The sequence below is a fragment of the Drosophila yakuba genome, chromosome 2L, assembly GCF_016746365.2.
Source record: "Drosophila yakuba strain Tai18E2 chromosome 2L, Prin_Dyak_Tai18E2_2.1, whole genome shotgun sequence".
In the NCBI taxonomy this organism is placed as follows: domain Eukaryota; kingdom Metazoa; phylum Arthropoda; class Insecta; order Diptera; family Drosophilidae; genus Drosophila; species Drosophila yakuba.
Window position 1 is genome coordinate 3,840,469 of NC_052527.2, and position 15,149 is coordinate 3,855,617.

Genomic DNA, 15,149 nt, shown 5'->3' on the forward strand with positions numbered 1-15,149 from the left:
GAAGCATTTCGAATGCGATCAATGAACCTGTTGCTTTTGGCCCTCTAGCTACAAACTACCAGTTGAACTCGGAGTTGGCCACATGTTTTACACAAATTTCAAGTAATTTATTTTAAAATCGTAAAGCGATGCAAAATATGCAAGCAGGGAAGCTACTTCAAGCGACGTGCACTCAGAAAAACAGCGGTGACCTCATTACCATGGATATCTAATGCGGGTATACTGTATATTCTTAAGCAAACTGCAAAGTAAGAATAAGATATTATTATTCGTAATATTATTTTTAAACAGAATTTTAAGTTCCATTTAAATTTGAGTATAGTGATACTAAGGATGTGAATCAAAGGTATTTGTTATTTAATTTTTTGTGTGTTCTTATGTGCCAAATATTTTTTTTCTGAGTGCAACAGGGAGCAACAGTTGTTGATGGGGGAAGTCGACGACTAGCATAACAATTCGCTCGCCCTATGAGGCAGCTACCGTTTTTCCGTCTTCTCTTTTCTACCACTTATTTCTGGTCTTCGGACTGCCGCTTTGTATCTCCATTTCCACTTACTGTTTTTGCAGTGGCAGCAGCCACAATTTAGTTCCACTGTGCAGCACCACCTTAATTACATGGCTCCGGCTCCGACTCTCTGTTGTTGGGTACTTTTCGGGTTTTTCCTTTTCGGCATCTCGGAATCATTACGACCATGATCATCGCCATCGTCATCGTCGTGGCCGAAACGTAACTCCTTCTACTTTTGGACCCTCGCTGATTTTTGGTATTTTTGTTGCCGTCTTTTCTTTTACCTCTTGACCGCATTGATGCTGCATTGCCAGCAGAGGTTGCCAGATTGCTGGGATAGTAACGCTAAGGTTTACTGAAGACCTATTAAAGTAGCTGAAATCCATTATTAATTTTTTTTTTTTTAATTTTGCTTACGAATTCCGTTGCGTGCCTTCGTCTATAGGGATTAATTACCTTTAATAAAAGTCAGTCTGGCGATAACATGGTTTCTAGACTTATATTGTTTTACGATCCATTTCCATAAATGAATTTTACAACTTGGCTGCTGAAATATTGTACATTTTCCAATTAATCATCAGTGCATAAATAAATAAATTTTCCACAATTGGGTTATAAATGCAAAAGGTACTAACTAAATATGCCAATATCATATTTACTTATCAGTAGAACATTAGAACTTGTCATCGCAGGTAAATCCGTGTGAGTAATGCAGTTTATTTCACCCCAACCGCTTAGCAACCCCTTCTTCGAAGAAACCTTATCACCTTGCCTCCCTAAAAATGCTTTCTGATTAGTCATTCGCCCAAATGAAACCGCAACAAAAGCCGAAGAACAAAATACACCCTAAAAAACACACACTAAAAAAGAAGGAATAACAATAAACAGGGGACTACCAGAGTTACACCCTCCACCTCCTTGGCGGGTGAAGCCACCATAACGATCCATGGGCAGCTATCTGGCAACACCCGGGCCAATTGTACCCAACCCTCTCGACCGGGCCCAAAAAAGCAGTCGGTGGTAGTCGGTAGTCGGTCGGTAAACAGGTAGCGCTCTAACTGACAATAACTCGTCGTACGAATGCACGTTCCACGCTCCGCCAGTGCCAGTCTCCATATAAGTCCGTCTGCAGGTCCATTCGTCCACTTAGCAGCGTGCGACTGGCGGCCGGTTGGGTTGAGTTCGGTTTAATTCCTCTCCTCCACTGAGAGAAATGTCGTACTAGTTTCCTTTAAAACCTGAACTTTATATAAAGTTACTAGGTAATACAAAAGAAAATTTGTGTGCATCCTTTCTTTAGCCTATATATTTATACGACATGATATGAGTATCTGACATTCCCTGAATATGAAGATTAGTTTTTAGTATTTTCTTTAGTTATTTCGAATGTGTTTAAAAAATATGTTCCCAGTGCACTAAGCTGGTTTTAGTGCTCCTGCTCGCTACTCGTCGCTTGTCTCTTTCTACGTATCTGTATCTGTATCTCAGCCCGCTTCTCTCGATTCTCTCTCTTTCTCCCTACCCATATCTTTCTCCATTCGGGCCCTGTTCTTGGGTTCGTGGCTCAGTCTTCGAGTGTTGATCGTGGCTAACGCACCTGCGCGCGGATCGTTGGCTAGAGCTGTTGGAAAAGTGAACTGCATTGTGAGTGCCTCTCGCTCTATAGCTATCTGTATCTTTCGCCGATGTATCTTATTGAGCGGGCCTAGTACGCTCAGGTGTGTGTGTGTGTGTGTGTGTGAGTGAACTTGTTGCATCGCCAGTTGCCTCGAGAAAAGCGCTTTTCAACTGCAACTGACTCTGTGTGTGGGAAGAGTTTGGGACTACTTGAGGAGCGAATTGGTAGCTGCACTGGCTTCAGCTCCTATTTCAAACAAAATGTAGAAAAACACATTTCAGCTGCCGTGTATCGTATCTCTCGTTCTCGTTCGGTTTTCAGTTCGTTGTGGTTGAGGTTTCGGTTCGGGTTTTTCATCGTTCGGTTTTCGTATCTGTGAGATACAAATACAGCCAGTGTGTGTTTGTGCGCGAGTTGTACGTGGATTTTGGAAGGAAAAAAACTACGTGGTTTGTGGTAGCTGACTGCCGTTGATGCTGCTGCTGCTGCTGCTGCTGCTCCCGTAACCGCCCCCCTGCCGCCCCCTCTGCCCCACCCCCCGGGGCAATCGTGCCGTGATTTGTATCTCAAAATTGTCCCTTAGTGTGCGTGTTTTTAAATACATTTACTTGAGAGTGCATCGATGAAATACTTGTTTAAATTTAAATAAAAAAACAAAAATTCCAACAGATATCTAGAAAATTTTAATAAAATTTTTTTCCTCTAAATTCACAGAAAAATTATTAACAGAGTTTACATACAAATACAACTACGAAAAACAACATACAGTTGAAGTGCCACTTAAATGATATAAATATCTACCTGAAAAACAAAAAACAATGCCAAGCATTTCAAAGCTTAAAAACTAGCAAAAAACCAGCAGAAACATATTGAAAAACCACTTGGATACTTGAGGACTCAAAGATAAAGCCCAGAGAGCCTGGGGCTTTCTTCTGTTTAACCAACAGGTAAGATTCCGCCAAGAATGATCACAGCCCTCTCAGAAGAGCACGAAAATTCCACACCACTTATTTTTACTTGTATTATTTTTTTTTGTTTTTTTTTTTGAGTGGCGTAGGGCTAGCTAATTATTTTGATTATTTTTTTATTTTGGTATTTTTTGCGTTGGCCAAAAAGGCAGCGAGTACAAAAATTCAACGAGTACGCAGACAGAGAAGGAGAGAGAAAGATTCAAGATATATCTCAAAACCTGCTCCACAAACAGAAAGAGACGGGGCGAGTAACGCGAAAGAGAGGGCAACAACGTTGGCGGTTGGCGGACTGTCGACCGACAAGCGGCTTCCACTACAACTGCATGTGCCACTGTCATTGCCACTGAACTCAGTGTGGTGCCGCACAGTCCACGGTGGAGTACGACCACCCCCCATCTCCCCCCTAAACCCACTGCCTCCCCCCACCATCCTGAACCACCCGCTTGCCCCATTGTTGTTGCTGTGGCGCTCGGTTCGAGTTGGACTGTTCGAGCCGGACTCGAAAAACCTTCGCTTGGAATTCTGGGGGTCTCTTATAGGTGCTCTCAGTAAGGGAACTTTGATTGCAAATGGGGTATTTAATATTTAAAATATGTATTGCTATAAATATTTTCATCGCTAATAATGATACATTTTTAGAAATCATTCCCATTTATGCCATGCTGAATTTTCAAGCTAGGTTTCAAAAATACATTTAATTGATTTACATTGCTTTAAACGAAGAGCCAGATAAATATTCGAAAACTTCGACAAGAACAGTGGTTTTTCAACAAATCTATTATTATAACGTTCATTGGTTTACTTATTTTGCAAAGGGTATTAAAGGTATCGGCTTTAAAGTTAGGGATTTTTCACATTTTTTTTCCATTTCTGTTTCTTTTCTTTGTAAACCAGTTCACTTGTAGCCAGTGCCAGTGGCCAGTGGTCGCACTCGCCGTCTTCTTCGCTCCTTCGCGGCTCGGAATCCGGTTTTTTGGTTTTCTGTTTTCGGCTTTCGGTCGTGGCCGCGGTCTTAACTTGGCTCGATTCAGATTCGTAGCTCGACTGGGGCTTTAATTGTCCAGAACGTGTGGCCAAAAAGGAAACGCAATTGCCGCAAGCTTCTGTTGGGTTCAGATACCGATTTGGATTCGGATTCAGCCTCAGCCTCAACCTCAGAGCATAATCATCATCATCATCATCGTCATCTACATCTCTTGATTTCTTTTAAATGCTTTACTTTTTCCTTCATTTTTAAGCTTTTTTTGTAAAACGCCTCCCGCGCTCTCACAGTCTGGGATTTTGTTTCTTTTTTTTTTTTGTTTTTTGGTTGCGGTTCTATAAAGTTATTGGCTTTTGTTTCGCCTCAGTGGAGATCTATTTTGGATGTTCATTGTCTTGTTTTATGGGCCATTTGGGCTTGTGTCCAAAAAGACTTTTAGCATAAGAAAGGGAGTACCATAAAAGTTTATGGCGCTTTACCTCTTTGGGTGGGTTTTCCTCTCCATCTTCGGCCACCAACTATTATTTTTCGGTTGCACCAGCTGCAGGGGTAAACGCTGTTAATTGTCTTGTGGCAGGGAAATAGAAATTAATTAAAATCGTGACAAAATAGTTGATGAATTTAAGTTTGCCATAAAGCGGAAGAACAATACCTCGTTAGGGTTCGCCATATACGGCTTTTAAATTGAATTGGCTACATGGACACGCCTCGTTTTGGCACGTGTGTATAATTCACCTGATAGACCAGTTTATTTATTGTGGTTCTGGAACGGGAACTCATCAATTTTGATGGGGAAATTACCTGTTGTCTAGGGAATATGAATTTTTGATTTTATCAACGAAATCGGACAGCGGAAAGGTGATTATGAGTTTACATATTAAGTTTTGGGTTGGGCACCAAAAGAAATACAACTAATTTGTAGCCAGGATCATGATTTGTGTGCCATTAGCATAATCCAATTGCATTAGGATTAATAAATCATAGTCTTGGTGCTGCTACACCCATTAGCATAAACTCTACCAATAAATAAGAATCGACCCATTGAAATAATAACACAATAGATTGCCCGGAAAAAGTAGCAATCCCAGTAACAAAAGATCTTAAGAGCTCTATTCAGGGGTCACATTTTTGTATGGATTTAGTTCGAATGAAAGCAGCAGCACAATATGCCAACGAAATTATACAGAGATCGGCTTAGCATTCAGAGTGGATTACTGCAAGAGGTATTAGAAAGAGTCAAAGTTAAGCCGAAATAATTCAATTTCAGTAAATAACTGTATGAACTTCTGCTAATCCTAAAGAGGTTTCAATTCAATCTTATAGAATATATTTATATCAGCAAGCAGAGGAATCTGGTTATCTGCTGCTTCCCATTTATCATTTAATAATAATCCCTTGGCGATGTTCTGCTCAGACCGAGTGCTCCATCCTTTAATAATAACAAATCTTCGGTCGTTACTTGAAAGCATTTTCAATTTATGCTAACGACATTATCAATCCCTGCTGCAGCTGCATTCCCGAACCCATAAAACTTCATTAGCAGTTGTTCGTTTCCAGATTTCCCCGCGAAATTAGCAAAGCTTTTAAATTAATGGCCAGCACACACAGCCATGCGACGGGTGGAGGGAGGGGCTGTGGAGCGGGGGGTTCTGGCCAGCACTCCAAATGTGTAAATCTCATGGATATTAATCAAGAAAATTATAGACAAGGCAGCGCAGGAAGATCGCCTGCCTACCTCGGGAGCAAAAAATAGAAAAACAGAAAAACAACAACGCAACTTGTTTTCCACCGAGGGCAATGATTATGCTAGATTTTTAATAGCTTTGACTATAATCTCAGATGCTGCTTGGGCCCGAAAGGGTTTTCAGATTAACGCATGTGAAGTGCAGGCCTCTTTCGCTTCGTTTAGTTTTTTTTTTTACTTGCTTATTCTCTTCGACTATAATTATAAGTCTGCGGCGATTTTTCCTCCTCTCCTTCGCTGTCTTGATTATTAGCTACCTTCACACAAACACACACACACATATGCACACTCAGAGGAAGAAAAAGTATCCCGAAGGGATTAAAAACTGACTGGCCAAGAGCATTCCGCACTGCAAAGCCGATCTCGGCGACCCTTTTTCCATACCTTCACCCGTAATACCCATTCTCCTCCTCTCCGCCGGGGAACTCCTCCCACCTCTTCACTTTTCTTCGTCGTCATCTTCTGGCTTGTTTGTTGTTGTTGGCCGGTGTTTTGTAAGCAAACTGAAGTGCATATGGGGGCCCGGTAAGCACTCGGCCCAGAAGATAAGGTCCGAAACGAAGGTTTACTGATAGACGACGTGTGTACCCCGGCCTTAAAAAGGTAGGAGTTATTTCTAGCTGGTGGTCCCTTTTTCGAAATCCATTGCTCAGAAACATTATCATATGGAAAACTCTTAGCCTCCAGTTAATAGTTCATCTAGGACCTATCTGACTAATGCATATGACTTTAAATGATTATTTGATTCAACATGTTTTTACTTCTCATTGAGCATCATACTACTTTCTATAAGTTTAGAGTTTTAAAATAAAATATAGCTACTTTACTTCTAATAGATCGTTTGTTTAGCCGGAAAAACCTGATATACCCCTCCTCAGCACTTAAGCACTGGGCAGTAAGACGCATGGACATTTCCAGCCATCGTAGGCCATCTCATCAGCGGGACAAACTCGCCTCCTCAGCTCTCTGCGTTTTCTATACAAATACTAAATCCGTTTGCCCAGTGTGTGTCTGCTGTGTGTGTTTGTATATTTTTTTCTGTATTTTTTTTTTTTTATCAACTGAAACCTTTTCACTCGGCTGGGCCCTGGGTTTCTGCTGGCCTCAGTTGTTTACACACAAAAAGCCAGCAAACGAAGCGATCCCGGACCCAGAAATCCAGGGAAAAGAAGCAAGACGGCTCAAAAAGAAGAGGAGGGAAAAAAGTGGCAGCCAAATTGCTCCTCGATATCTTTTATTTTCCTCCCAGCAGTAGTTGGTCTTCTGGCTCTTTTTATTATATGTACGTTACAGAGAAAGAAACGAGATCACTAATTGAAGATGAATGTGTAATACGTAAAATAGGAAATTTATCGGTGCTAATTATTTACTAATCATTTACTACCCTCTATATTCAAAATTATAAAATATACTATTTTAAGTAAATCACATAGAGTGCAACCGAATTTTTTCAGTGCACCTCCAGACGCACACATATTGGAAACTTTAAGCCTTTGGCTTCATTTGCTGGGCAACCGTTTGCGCAAACGTATCTGTGGATCTTTGAGTACGAGTATCTTTGTATCTCCGCATCTGTAAATGTATCTGTCTTTGTATCTGTATCTGTGCGCACAACTCTCTCTCAATATTTCTACGGCAGTCTACGTGCCGTCGCTTTTGCTGATGATGTCCATTATTTACATGAATTTTATTTGTTTTTCTTATTTGGCTTGACGTTTTCAAAAGTGCCGATGTTTCAAAAAAGATAATGAACGCTGAATTGTACATTGTATGTGCACAGGGTGTGGGGTGAAACGTGTACCCAAAGCGGTCGTAAATGCAAAAGTGTGGAAACAAACCCTAGAAAAAGTACTGAGATCGAAAAAAAAAATATATACATATATATAAATGCCCAAAACGGGTTACATTTTAGTTTTTTTCGAGGCTACCAGAAATACGTGAGCCCACATTGATGGGGGGATTATCGGGATCGTAATCGAATGAGGTACTGCGGGCCATCGCTCATCTAAAGCAAAGGTTCCCTAAGTTGGGGGATTTATTAGATCAGATAAGTGCTTTATTGAATCCAATATAGATAGACTGCGACAGATTATCAGCGAGGGCAGGAGGAACTCGCATGGGTTAGATTAGAAGTACGGTGTGTGCTGCTACCATCAAAAGGTATTGAACTGAAAGAATTATCCAATTACTATCTAATAAACGCGGAGATTAGTGTGGCATGTGCTAGTGATATTTAAACCGGTTTCGATATGATTTTCGTAGGCATTCCTAGAGTAAATATTACAATTAGATCTGCTATTTGCCTAATATCCTAACTGCTGCCTGATATGAAGCGCGATAAGACCTACCCACATTTAACAGCTATTTGAATTAATAATTGGGACCTGCTTATACCTCAACCACTTGAAATATACGTGGTCCGCAGTGTCGTTCCCCCATAACAATGATACACTCATGATCAAGTCATGATTTCAGCTACTTTATAGAGCTAATCTGACAGCGCACTCTCCAGCCAGACAATGCCAAAATAATTTCCATAGATAAGACCCCCACAATGACTAGTCATCCGTACGGATAGAACGGTATCTTCAACAATGGGCGCCTCTTCAAAATCTTGGCTTAGCTCGTTTTCTTAACCAACTATGACGATCACTTCGCTTGTTGTTAGCCGAATGTTAATGTTGCTCTTAATGACGTTGCAGCATTTTGCATTCAAATCAACCGAGACAGCAGAACGATTCTAGCCAAATGATAAGCAAAACTGTCATTGCAACGACAGCGGGATTATTTTGAAAGCTTTTTTTGTTCGTCTCTGCGCAACTGGTTGTACATTTAAATGAGGATAGTGCACCGAAAAAAAAGGATGTCGCACTGAAGAAAATTCGCTTTCTGAAACTCACTTCTTTGAAGTCACAAAATCATTTCTTAAATTATATTACTCTGTTTATAAATTTTATAAAAATATTACTTTTACATCTTGGGCTTTCATAAAAGATAGATCATAAAATATAGAACTGGGAACTGAATTGATGCCATTTTTTTCTGCTGTGCAAAACGTTGAGAAGATGGCAGCAAGAAGCGTTTGCAAGATGGGGCCACAAATTTTATGGTCTGCCCATCATTGTGATCATTATTATGTGCATTATTTTGTTATTATCGTGATGATCACGTTCCGGGACCCGCACCCCCTGCCCCCTGCCCCTGCCCCTACCCCTCTACCCCTCTTCTTCTTTCGAGGCACTCAGAAGTCGAGGCTCCTGTTGCGTAAATCCAGTAAGCAGTCGGTCGAGTTCGGTTCGAGTCATTTACCAAAACCGACGGCAACTTGGCTGCCTGCCTCTGTACGAGTATATCTGTATCTTTGTATCTGTATCTGAGTGTGCCAGGGTATCTGCCGATATGCCATATATCACAGGCACATATATGCATATACCTGGCAGAGTGTGTGTCTGTGTGTGTGTGTTTATATCGTTACTACTGTGCTGCTTACTCAGTCTCAGAGGTTCGGAGGCAGGTTTTTTTAGACGCACAATCTTATCTAACCTGCGCACTGGAAGCCGAACCGATCGCGGTGCCAAACTGCGACTCGTTTTCAGTTTAGTTTCACTCGCCGTCGTCGGCAGTCCGCCGCTGATAATAATAAACCAACAATAATAATAAAATACCTATGGAAAAAACACAGCAACAACCACATAGACATAGGGCCATAATGTGATAAACTGTTTGGTTACCCTGTGAACAATTATGTACTGTGATACTAAAAAATATATTGTTCTCCTATTTTTTTTGTTGCTAAATCACGTTCACGTGGATAAATTCTGAAAGAACAGCTTTCAAGTGATAATCTCGCGCTATTTGCAAGTTTAATGCCACTAAGGCTGTTTTATTCTGTGATAAGAAGTGCAAAAAGCAAATTTGAAGAAATTCAGTACTAAAAGTGAGTTACAACCGGTTGAGATAAAACTATTTATTCTATTCTATATGAAACCAAGATCATGAAAATTGCAATGGCAAGAAAACTGCCTACAGAGCAACCAAGTTACTACTAAAATATGTATTTTAAGTCAGTTAACATGGGTTTTAGCATACCCAGCACTACCCTAGGAGCTATAAAGAATACAACGTGGAAATATCCGTTTATTGCACTTGGTTCGCAATTAAGATAAGCCTCGAAAACCGAGAGCCCAATTAACCCAGCACAATCGTGTACTAATTGTTATTTACCACCACCCTTATTTTATTTTCGGCTTTTTTCTGTTCTATCCCCTATCTCCGGCAGTTCCAACGGAATGTGAAGAGCCCCCTCCAGTAGAATGCCCACGGAAAGCTCATCCAGCGAGATCTCCGGCGGAGGAGGCGGTGCGATACCCATGCTGCGACCTTCCCGGATGGATCAGTTCATGAACTCGATGGCGGCGGCAGCGGCGGCGGTGGGTGGCGGTGGTCTTCCTGGTGCGGCGGATAGGAACGGTGGCACCGGAGGATCGGATGGTGGCTCCCAGAATGGTAACGGCGATTCGCGCAACTCATCGGCCAGCCGGATCTCGGCGTATGAAACACAGCTGGCCTATCAGCAGCATTTGGCCGGACTGCATGGACCGCCGCCACCGCCACCACCATCGCATCACCGCGAGATCTCTGCCTTTGTGCCGGTTCTGCCCACCGGAAAGGTTCGTCCCGGTAGTAATTCCAACTACGAAATCATTGCCATGATGGCGGACAAGCGCAAGGAGTTGGCTTTAAGGGAGGCCGCTGCGGCAGCGGCCATGTTGGGCCGTGGTCCTGGAGGACCCGGTGGTCCTGGTGTGCCACCGCCTGGTGTGTTGTATGGACCAGCTGGCGTGCCACCTCCGCCATATCTCACCGGGCCAGGTCCTTCGCCCACGGGAGCCGGCAGTTTTCCCTTTCCCCCAGGAGCCGCAGCCGCAGCTCTATTTCCACCTGGCTTGGGTCCGGGAATGCATGCTGGACTGGATAGACGTCTGCTACGTGCTCCTGGTCGGGCATCCCGGCCCAAGAAACAGTTCATCTGCAAGTTCTGCAATCGACAGTTCACCAAGTCGTACAATCTGCTCATCCACGAGAGGACACACACGGACGAGCGGCCCTATTCCTGTGATATCTGCGGCAAGGCGTTCCGGCGACAGGATCACCTGAGGGATCACAGGTGAGTCGAGGTTGGGGTACATGAAATCACAAAAGGGGGCAGTGACTGCTCGGGTAATTGCCATCAGGCCTGCAGACACACTTGGTGCTCCAAGTGTGAACGAATGGCGAATAATGGAATACCCTCTAAAGGCAATGGATTATTTGTTCATCTGATGATTAGATAATTTAATGCCTAATAGGAATTGTATAGAATTGTATTGTGTGACAAAAAACACGGCCAAAAGCGAAAGGCGTTTTTTATTGATTTTACATATATAGGAGAATAGCCTAAAACGACACCTTTTACCATACGAAATTTTCCAGGAAATCTTCCGTCTTTACGACGAGTTTTCCTTTCCAACCCCAACTCAAATAATTTCCCCCATAAAATGGACCCAAAAATCAGAGCTCCTCCGACGGCCAGTGAAACTCCAACGCGGCCGAAGAGTACAACACAAAGTTAATTAACTCTGTTGGTTTTCCTTTGGGGCTCCTCCACCAGCATTAAAATTGAGGGATGGCCAAGTGGTTGGGGGCTATATATCGGCTCTGTGTATCCCAGGCAGCAGGTCTCCACCACAGCCGACTTCAATGTGTCGGCCTGTCCGAGCGTTCTGTCTTTTGATCGTTCGGTATCGGTCCATTTGTCGTTTGTTTGCTTTGCCGCGGGGCTAATTCTTCTTAACTTTTTTGTATTTTTTTTTTTTACCAGAAACGCGCCGAGCATGGGAGAAGAATCTCGGTGCTTCGGAGGCAGAACCTGTTTTTGGTTTTATACATATATTTTTTTGTTCACCACCAGCAGCAGCAGCTGCTGCCTCCGATGCGATGCTGAATCTGTGGCTCCGTCGAAGATGGGGACTTTAAGTTTTTACTGAGGCTGCGGCTGCTGCTGCTATCCAACAACAAGTGGACGCCATTGCCAAGATGGCCGCCATAAACATAAAAAATTAATGCAAGCAGTTCGCAAGCACGAAAGTTAAATACCCTATCAGTTAAAAGGATACAGTTGATTAGGATTTCTTAAAGTAAAACTTTAAGATATTGGGTTTAAAGTTAGAATAAATCCGGGCTTAGTTTCAATCATTAAAAATATAAATAATATTGAAAGAGAAAAATAAGTAATATGCTAGAGTTCTATACTCTTTCATTCATACTTTGCTTGCGCCAGTTGTATCCTTAGTTAGGGTATGCGAAAGCTGTATATCAGTGAGCTTTATCGGTTCAAGTTGAGGTTGCATTTGAGCAGAGATAACTGTCAACCTGGGCTACCAATTGCAGCTACCAGAAAAACGCCCACGCCATAACAATAAAGTCTAATTGTTTCTCCACTTGTATTTGCCCAGGTATATTCACTCCAAGGAGAAACCCTTCAAATGCACGGAATGCGGCAAAGGCTTCTGCCAATCGAGGACCTTGGCCGTCCACAAGATCCTGCACATGGAGGAATCGCCACACAAGTGCCCCGTTTGCAGTCGATCATTCAATCAGCGCTCCAACCTGAAGACCCATCTGCTCACCCACACGGATCACAAGCCCTACGAGTGCTCGTCGTGCGGCAAAGTTTTCCGCCGGAACTGTGACCTACGCCGTCATGCCTTGACCCATGCCGTGGGCGAGGTCAATTCCGGCGACTATGTGGATGTGGGCGAAGAGGATGAGGCCAGGAACTTGAGTGGCGACGAGGAGGATTCGCTGCTTGAGGTGGACTCGCCGCGCCAGTCGCCAGTTCACAACTTGGGCGACTCTGGAGCTGCGGGTGAGAAATCGGAGTCCGAAAGAATGAGACTCAAGCGCAAGGCTGCCATCGATCAGGAGGAAAGCGAAGAGGAGTTCGATGACTTCGATGAGGAGGAGGAACTGCAGGATCTGCCAAGAGTACATGATTTGCCCCGGGAAGAGGACGACGACTTTGATCCCGAGGACGAGGAGCAGGCAGAGGTGGCACTGGTGGCTCGTTTCCAGGCGAGCAAGGCTGCAGCCACGTCACAACCATCATCATCGTCGGTGGGCACCAAGCCGGAACGCCAGGGCGTGACCCACTGTCATCATGAGGGCGGTGAAACCTACACAATGCGGCCACATGGCGAGAAACATCAGGAGGAGCCCGGAAACTCTGGCCTTACCAACCTACCCGTTCCACCTTCATTTGTGCGATATCCTGTACCACCTGGAGCAGCTGCACCACCGCCTGCACCACCCGGGGCTCCACCGCCGACCCACCAGCACCCCGGACATCCACACTTGCTCCCACCCAACGGAGATCCCTATTTGCCCATTCTGCACGTTCGACGCGACTTGCACCACAAGAGCTTGAATCTTTCGAAGGCTGGTGCACCACCGCCACCACATACACCACCCACTATAATAACCCAACCGGAGTCGGGTAAACCACCCAATCAACCACTGCATTCACCGCATGAAGCTATGCCCAGTTTTTTGGGTTCGATTCCCATGCGAAAGAGAATTCTTCCGGCGCCGACCTTGGACTTGCTGGATCCGCACCACCATCCTGGATTGGGTCAAAGGACCTTCGTGGATAGTCCTAGCATATATGCGCTAAATATGTCGCGACATCCACCCAGACAGCTTTTGGGAAAACCACCGAGTACGGAAACTAGTGGTGCCACCACCGAAAAGGGACCACCAGTGGCACCACCGCCCATAGCACCACCGCCTGCACCACCCAGAAGAACAGGGTTCAGCATTGAGGACATAATGAGACGTTAGAAATAAACTGCGCAAGAACTAGTAAACTATTCATAACTGGAGGTGAGATCGGAATAGATAAACAATATAATTTGGGAAACTATTTATCAAAGCTCTCACGGATTTGAAACATCGAAAAGATATGTATTTCAAATAAATACAGAGCGGACCAAAATCTTTGTTCTTGTATAACATGTAGAAGATCCTAAGCATCAATTCCGATTTTTTCTAAGCTGATCAGATGAAAATCGTAACCTTTATGACGACAAACAATTATTGTTCCCAATGGTCAAACGAGGGCTCTCCGTTTTGAACCCACAAGTACATTAAAATATATTTAGATCTACGTTTTAATACTTTTTAGTACAATGTCTAGGCAAGGCAATAAACCTAAACTAAGTAATAAAAACAGTTACACCCCTAAGCGATAATTGTAAGCGAAAAAAAAACTCTGTTGTTGCATTTTATAGAGCTCTTATGCGTTAGGAACTTAGCTTAAATCTGCCCATTTAAATGTTTAAGCCTTTAGTACGAGAGTCTATCGATTAGTTTTTAATGTCATGGCCCAACACTAAGTGTTGCTGTTTGCTGAGTGAATTCCAATTTTTTATTTATGTTTCCTTATCCGGTAAGCTAATCTTAATGAGTAAACAAAATCGTAAATCGATTTTGCTGTAGGGAATAAAATGGTTGAAAGTAAAAGCTAGTGTAAAGCAGAGCATAAAGCAAAATCAAACTACAAGCAACATTCCAGTTGAACCTTATGTAATTAGGCTTAAAGTTTAAGAGTTTTGCATTAGTTTATGTAAGCAACCCATAGAATTCCATGGTCTTCCTTCAATTTTAAATGATTTTATTCAAACCATAGCGAGTTAGTTGATTTCAAATAAAGTATGCATTAATATTGAAAAACTGTTGCATGTCATTTCCTTGGGTGGGATCTTCATAGAGCTGAGTATGATATATTTCAGTAACCCCAAATAAAATCTACATTTTCTGACCAAGTATCCCAAGGTACCGCCTCACATCCACTTTATTCAAAAGCACTCTGGGCAGTTAAGTTGAAATTAAGATAGCTAATATTGGAGAGATCGATGTCCAGATTTTTTGCCGCTTGATTGAAAGGAAGGGATCTGCGTAGAGTTATAAAAATCCACTGACTCACTCGCATGTGGCCATCAATCACAGACGGCGGTAATAATACTTCAGGCACGTTTCGAGGTCCCAGCCCCTACCCCTCCTCCTCCTCCTCCTCCCCGACCTCCTAGACACGACAGTTTGCGGTTTGTGGCAACGCCTTTAACATTGACTCAAATCGACGAAAAACCGGTGGATGGGGCTCAAATCAAAGTACACCACTTGAACACGTAGAAAGTTCAATTAAAATGCCACGCAAATTGTCATCACCGCCAGTTGGAGTTGCCCGGCTTCCTGGAATTTCCTCATTGGGCGGAATGGTCGCCCATTTT

General features: G+C 43.2%; 1 protein-coding gene and 1 long non-coding RNA gene across 3 annotated transcripts; one reads left to right on the forward strand and one right to left on the reverse strand.

The window, feature by feature from the left end:
- Positions 1 to 85: 85 nt before the first annotated feature.
- On the reverse strand, positions 86 to 2,074 carry LOC120320531. Its single transcript, XR_005560026.2, has 2 exons — positions 557 to 2,074; positions 86 to 241 (listed from the first exon to the last, which is right to left on the reverse strand). It is a non-coding gene; the product is annotated as an uncharacterized LOC120320531 (long non-coding RNA).
- Positions 2,071 to 14,592, forward strand: LOC6526772 (protein bowel). Of its 2 annotated transcripts, XM_015197971.2 has the most exons (4): positions 2,071 to 2,152; positions 2,841 to 3,073; positions 10,103 to 10,990; positions 12,318 to 14,592. In XM_015197971.2, the coding sequence occupies exons 3-4, from the start codon at positions 10,137 to 10,139 to the stop codon at positions 13,699 to 13,701; spliced, it is 2,238 nt and encodes a 745-aa protein (XP_015053457.1). In that variant the 5' UTR covers positions 2,071 to 2,152; positions 2,841 to 3,073; positions 10,103 to 10,136; the 3' UTR covers positions 13,702 to 14,592. The 2 variants fall into 2 exon arrangements, with proteins under 2 accessions (XP_015053457.1, XP_002087875.1); XM_002087839.3 differs by lacking the exons at positions 2,071 to 2,152; positions 2,841 to 3,073 and adding an exon at positions 9,430 to 9,760.
- The last annotated feature ends 557 nt before the right edge of the window (positions 14,593 to 15,149 follow it).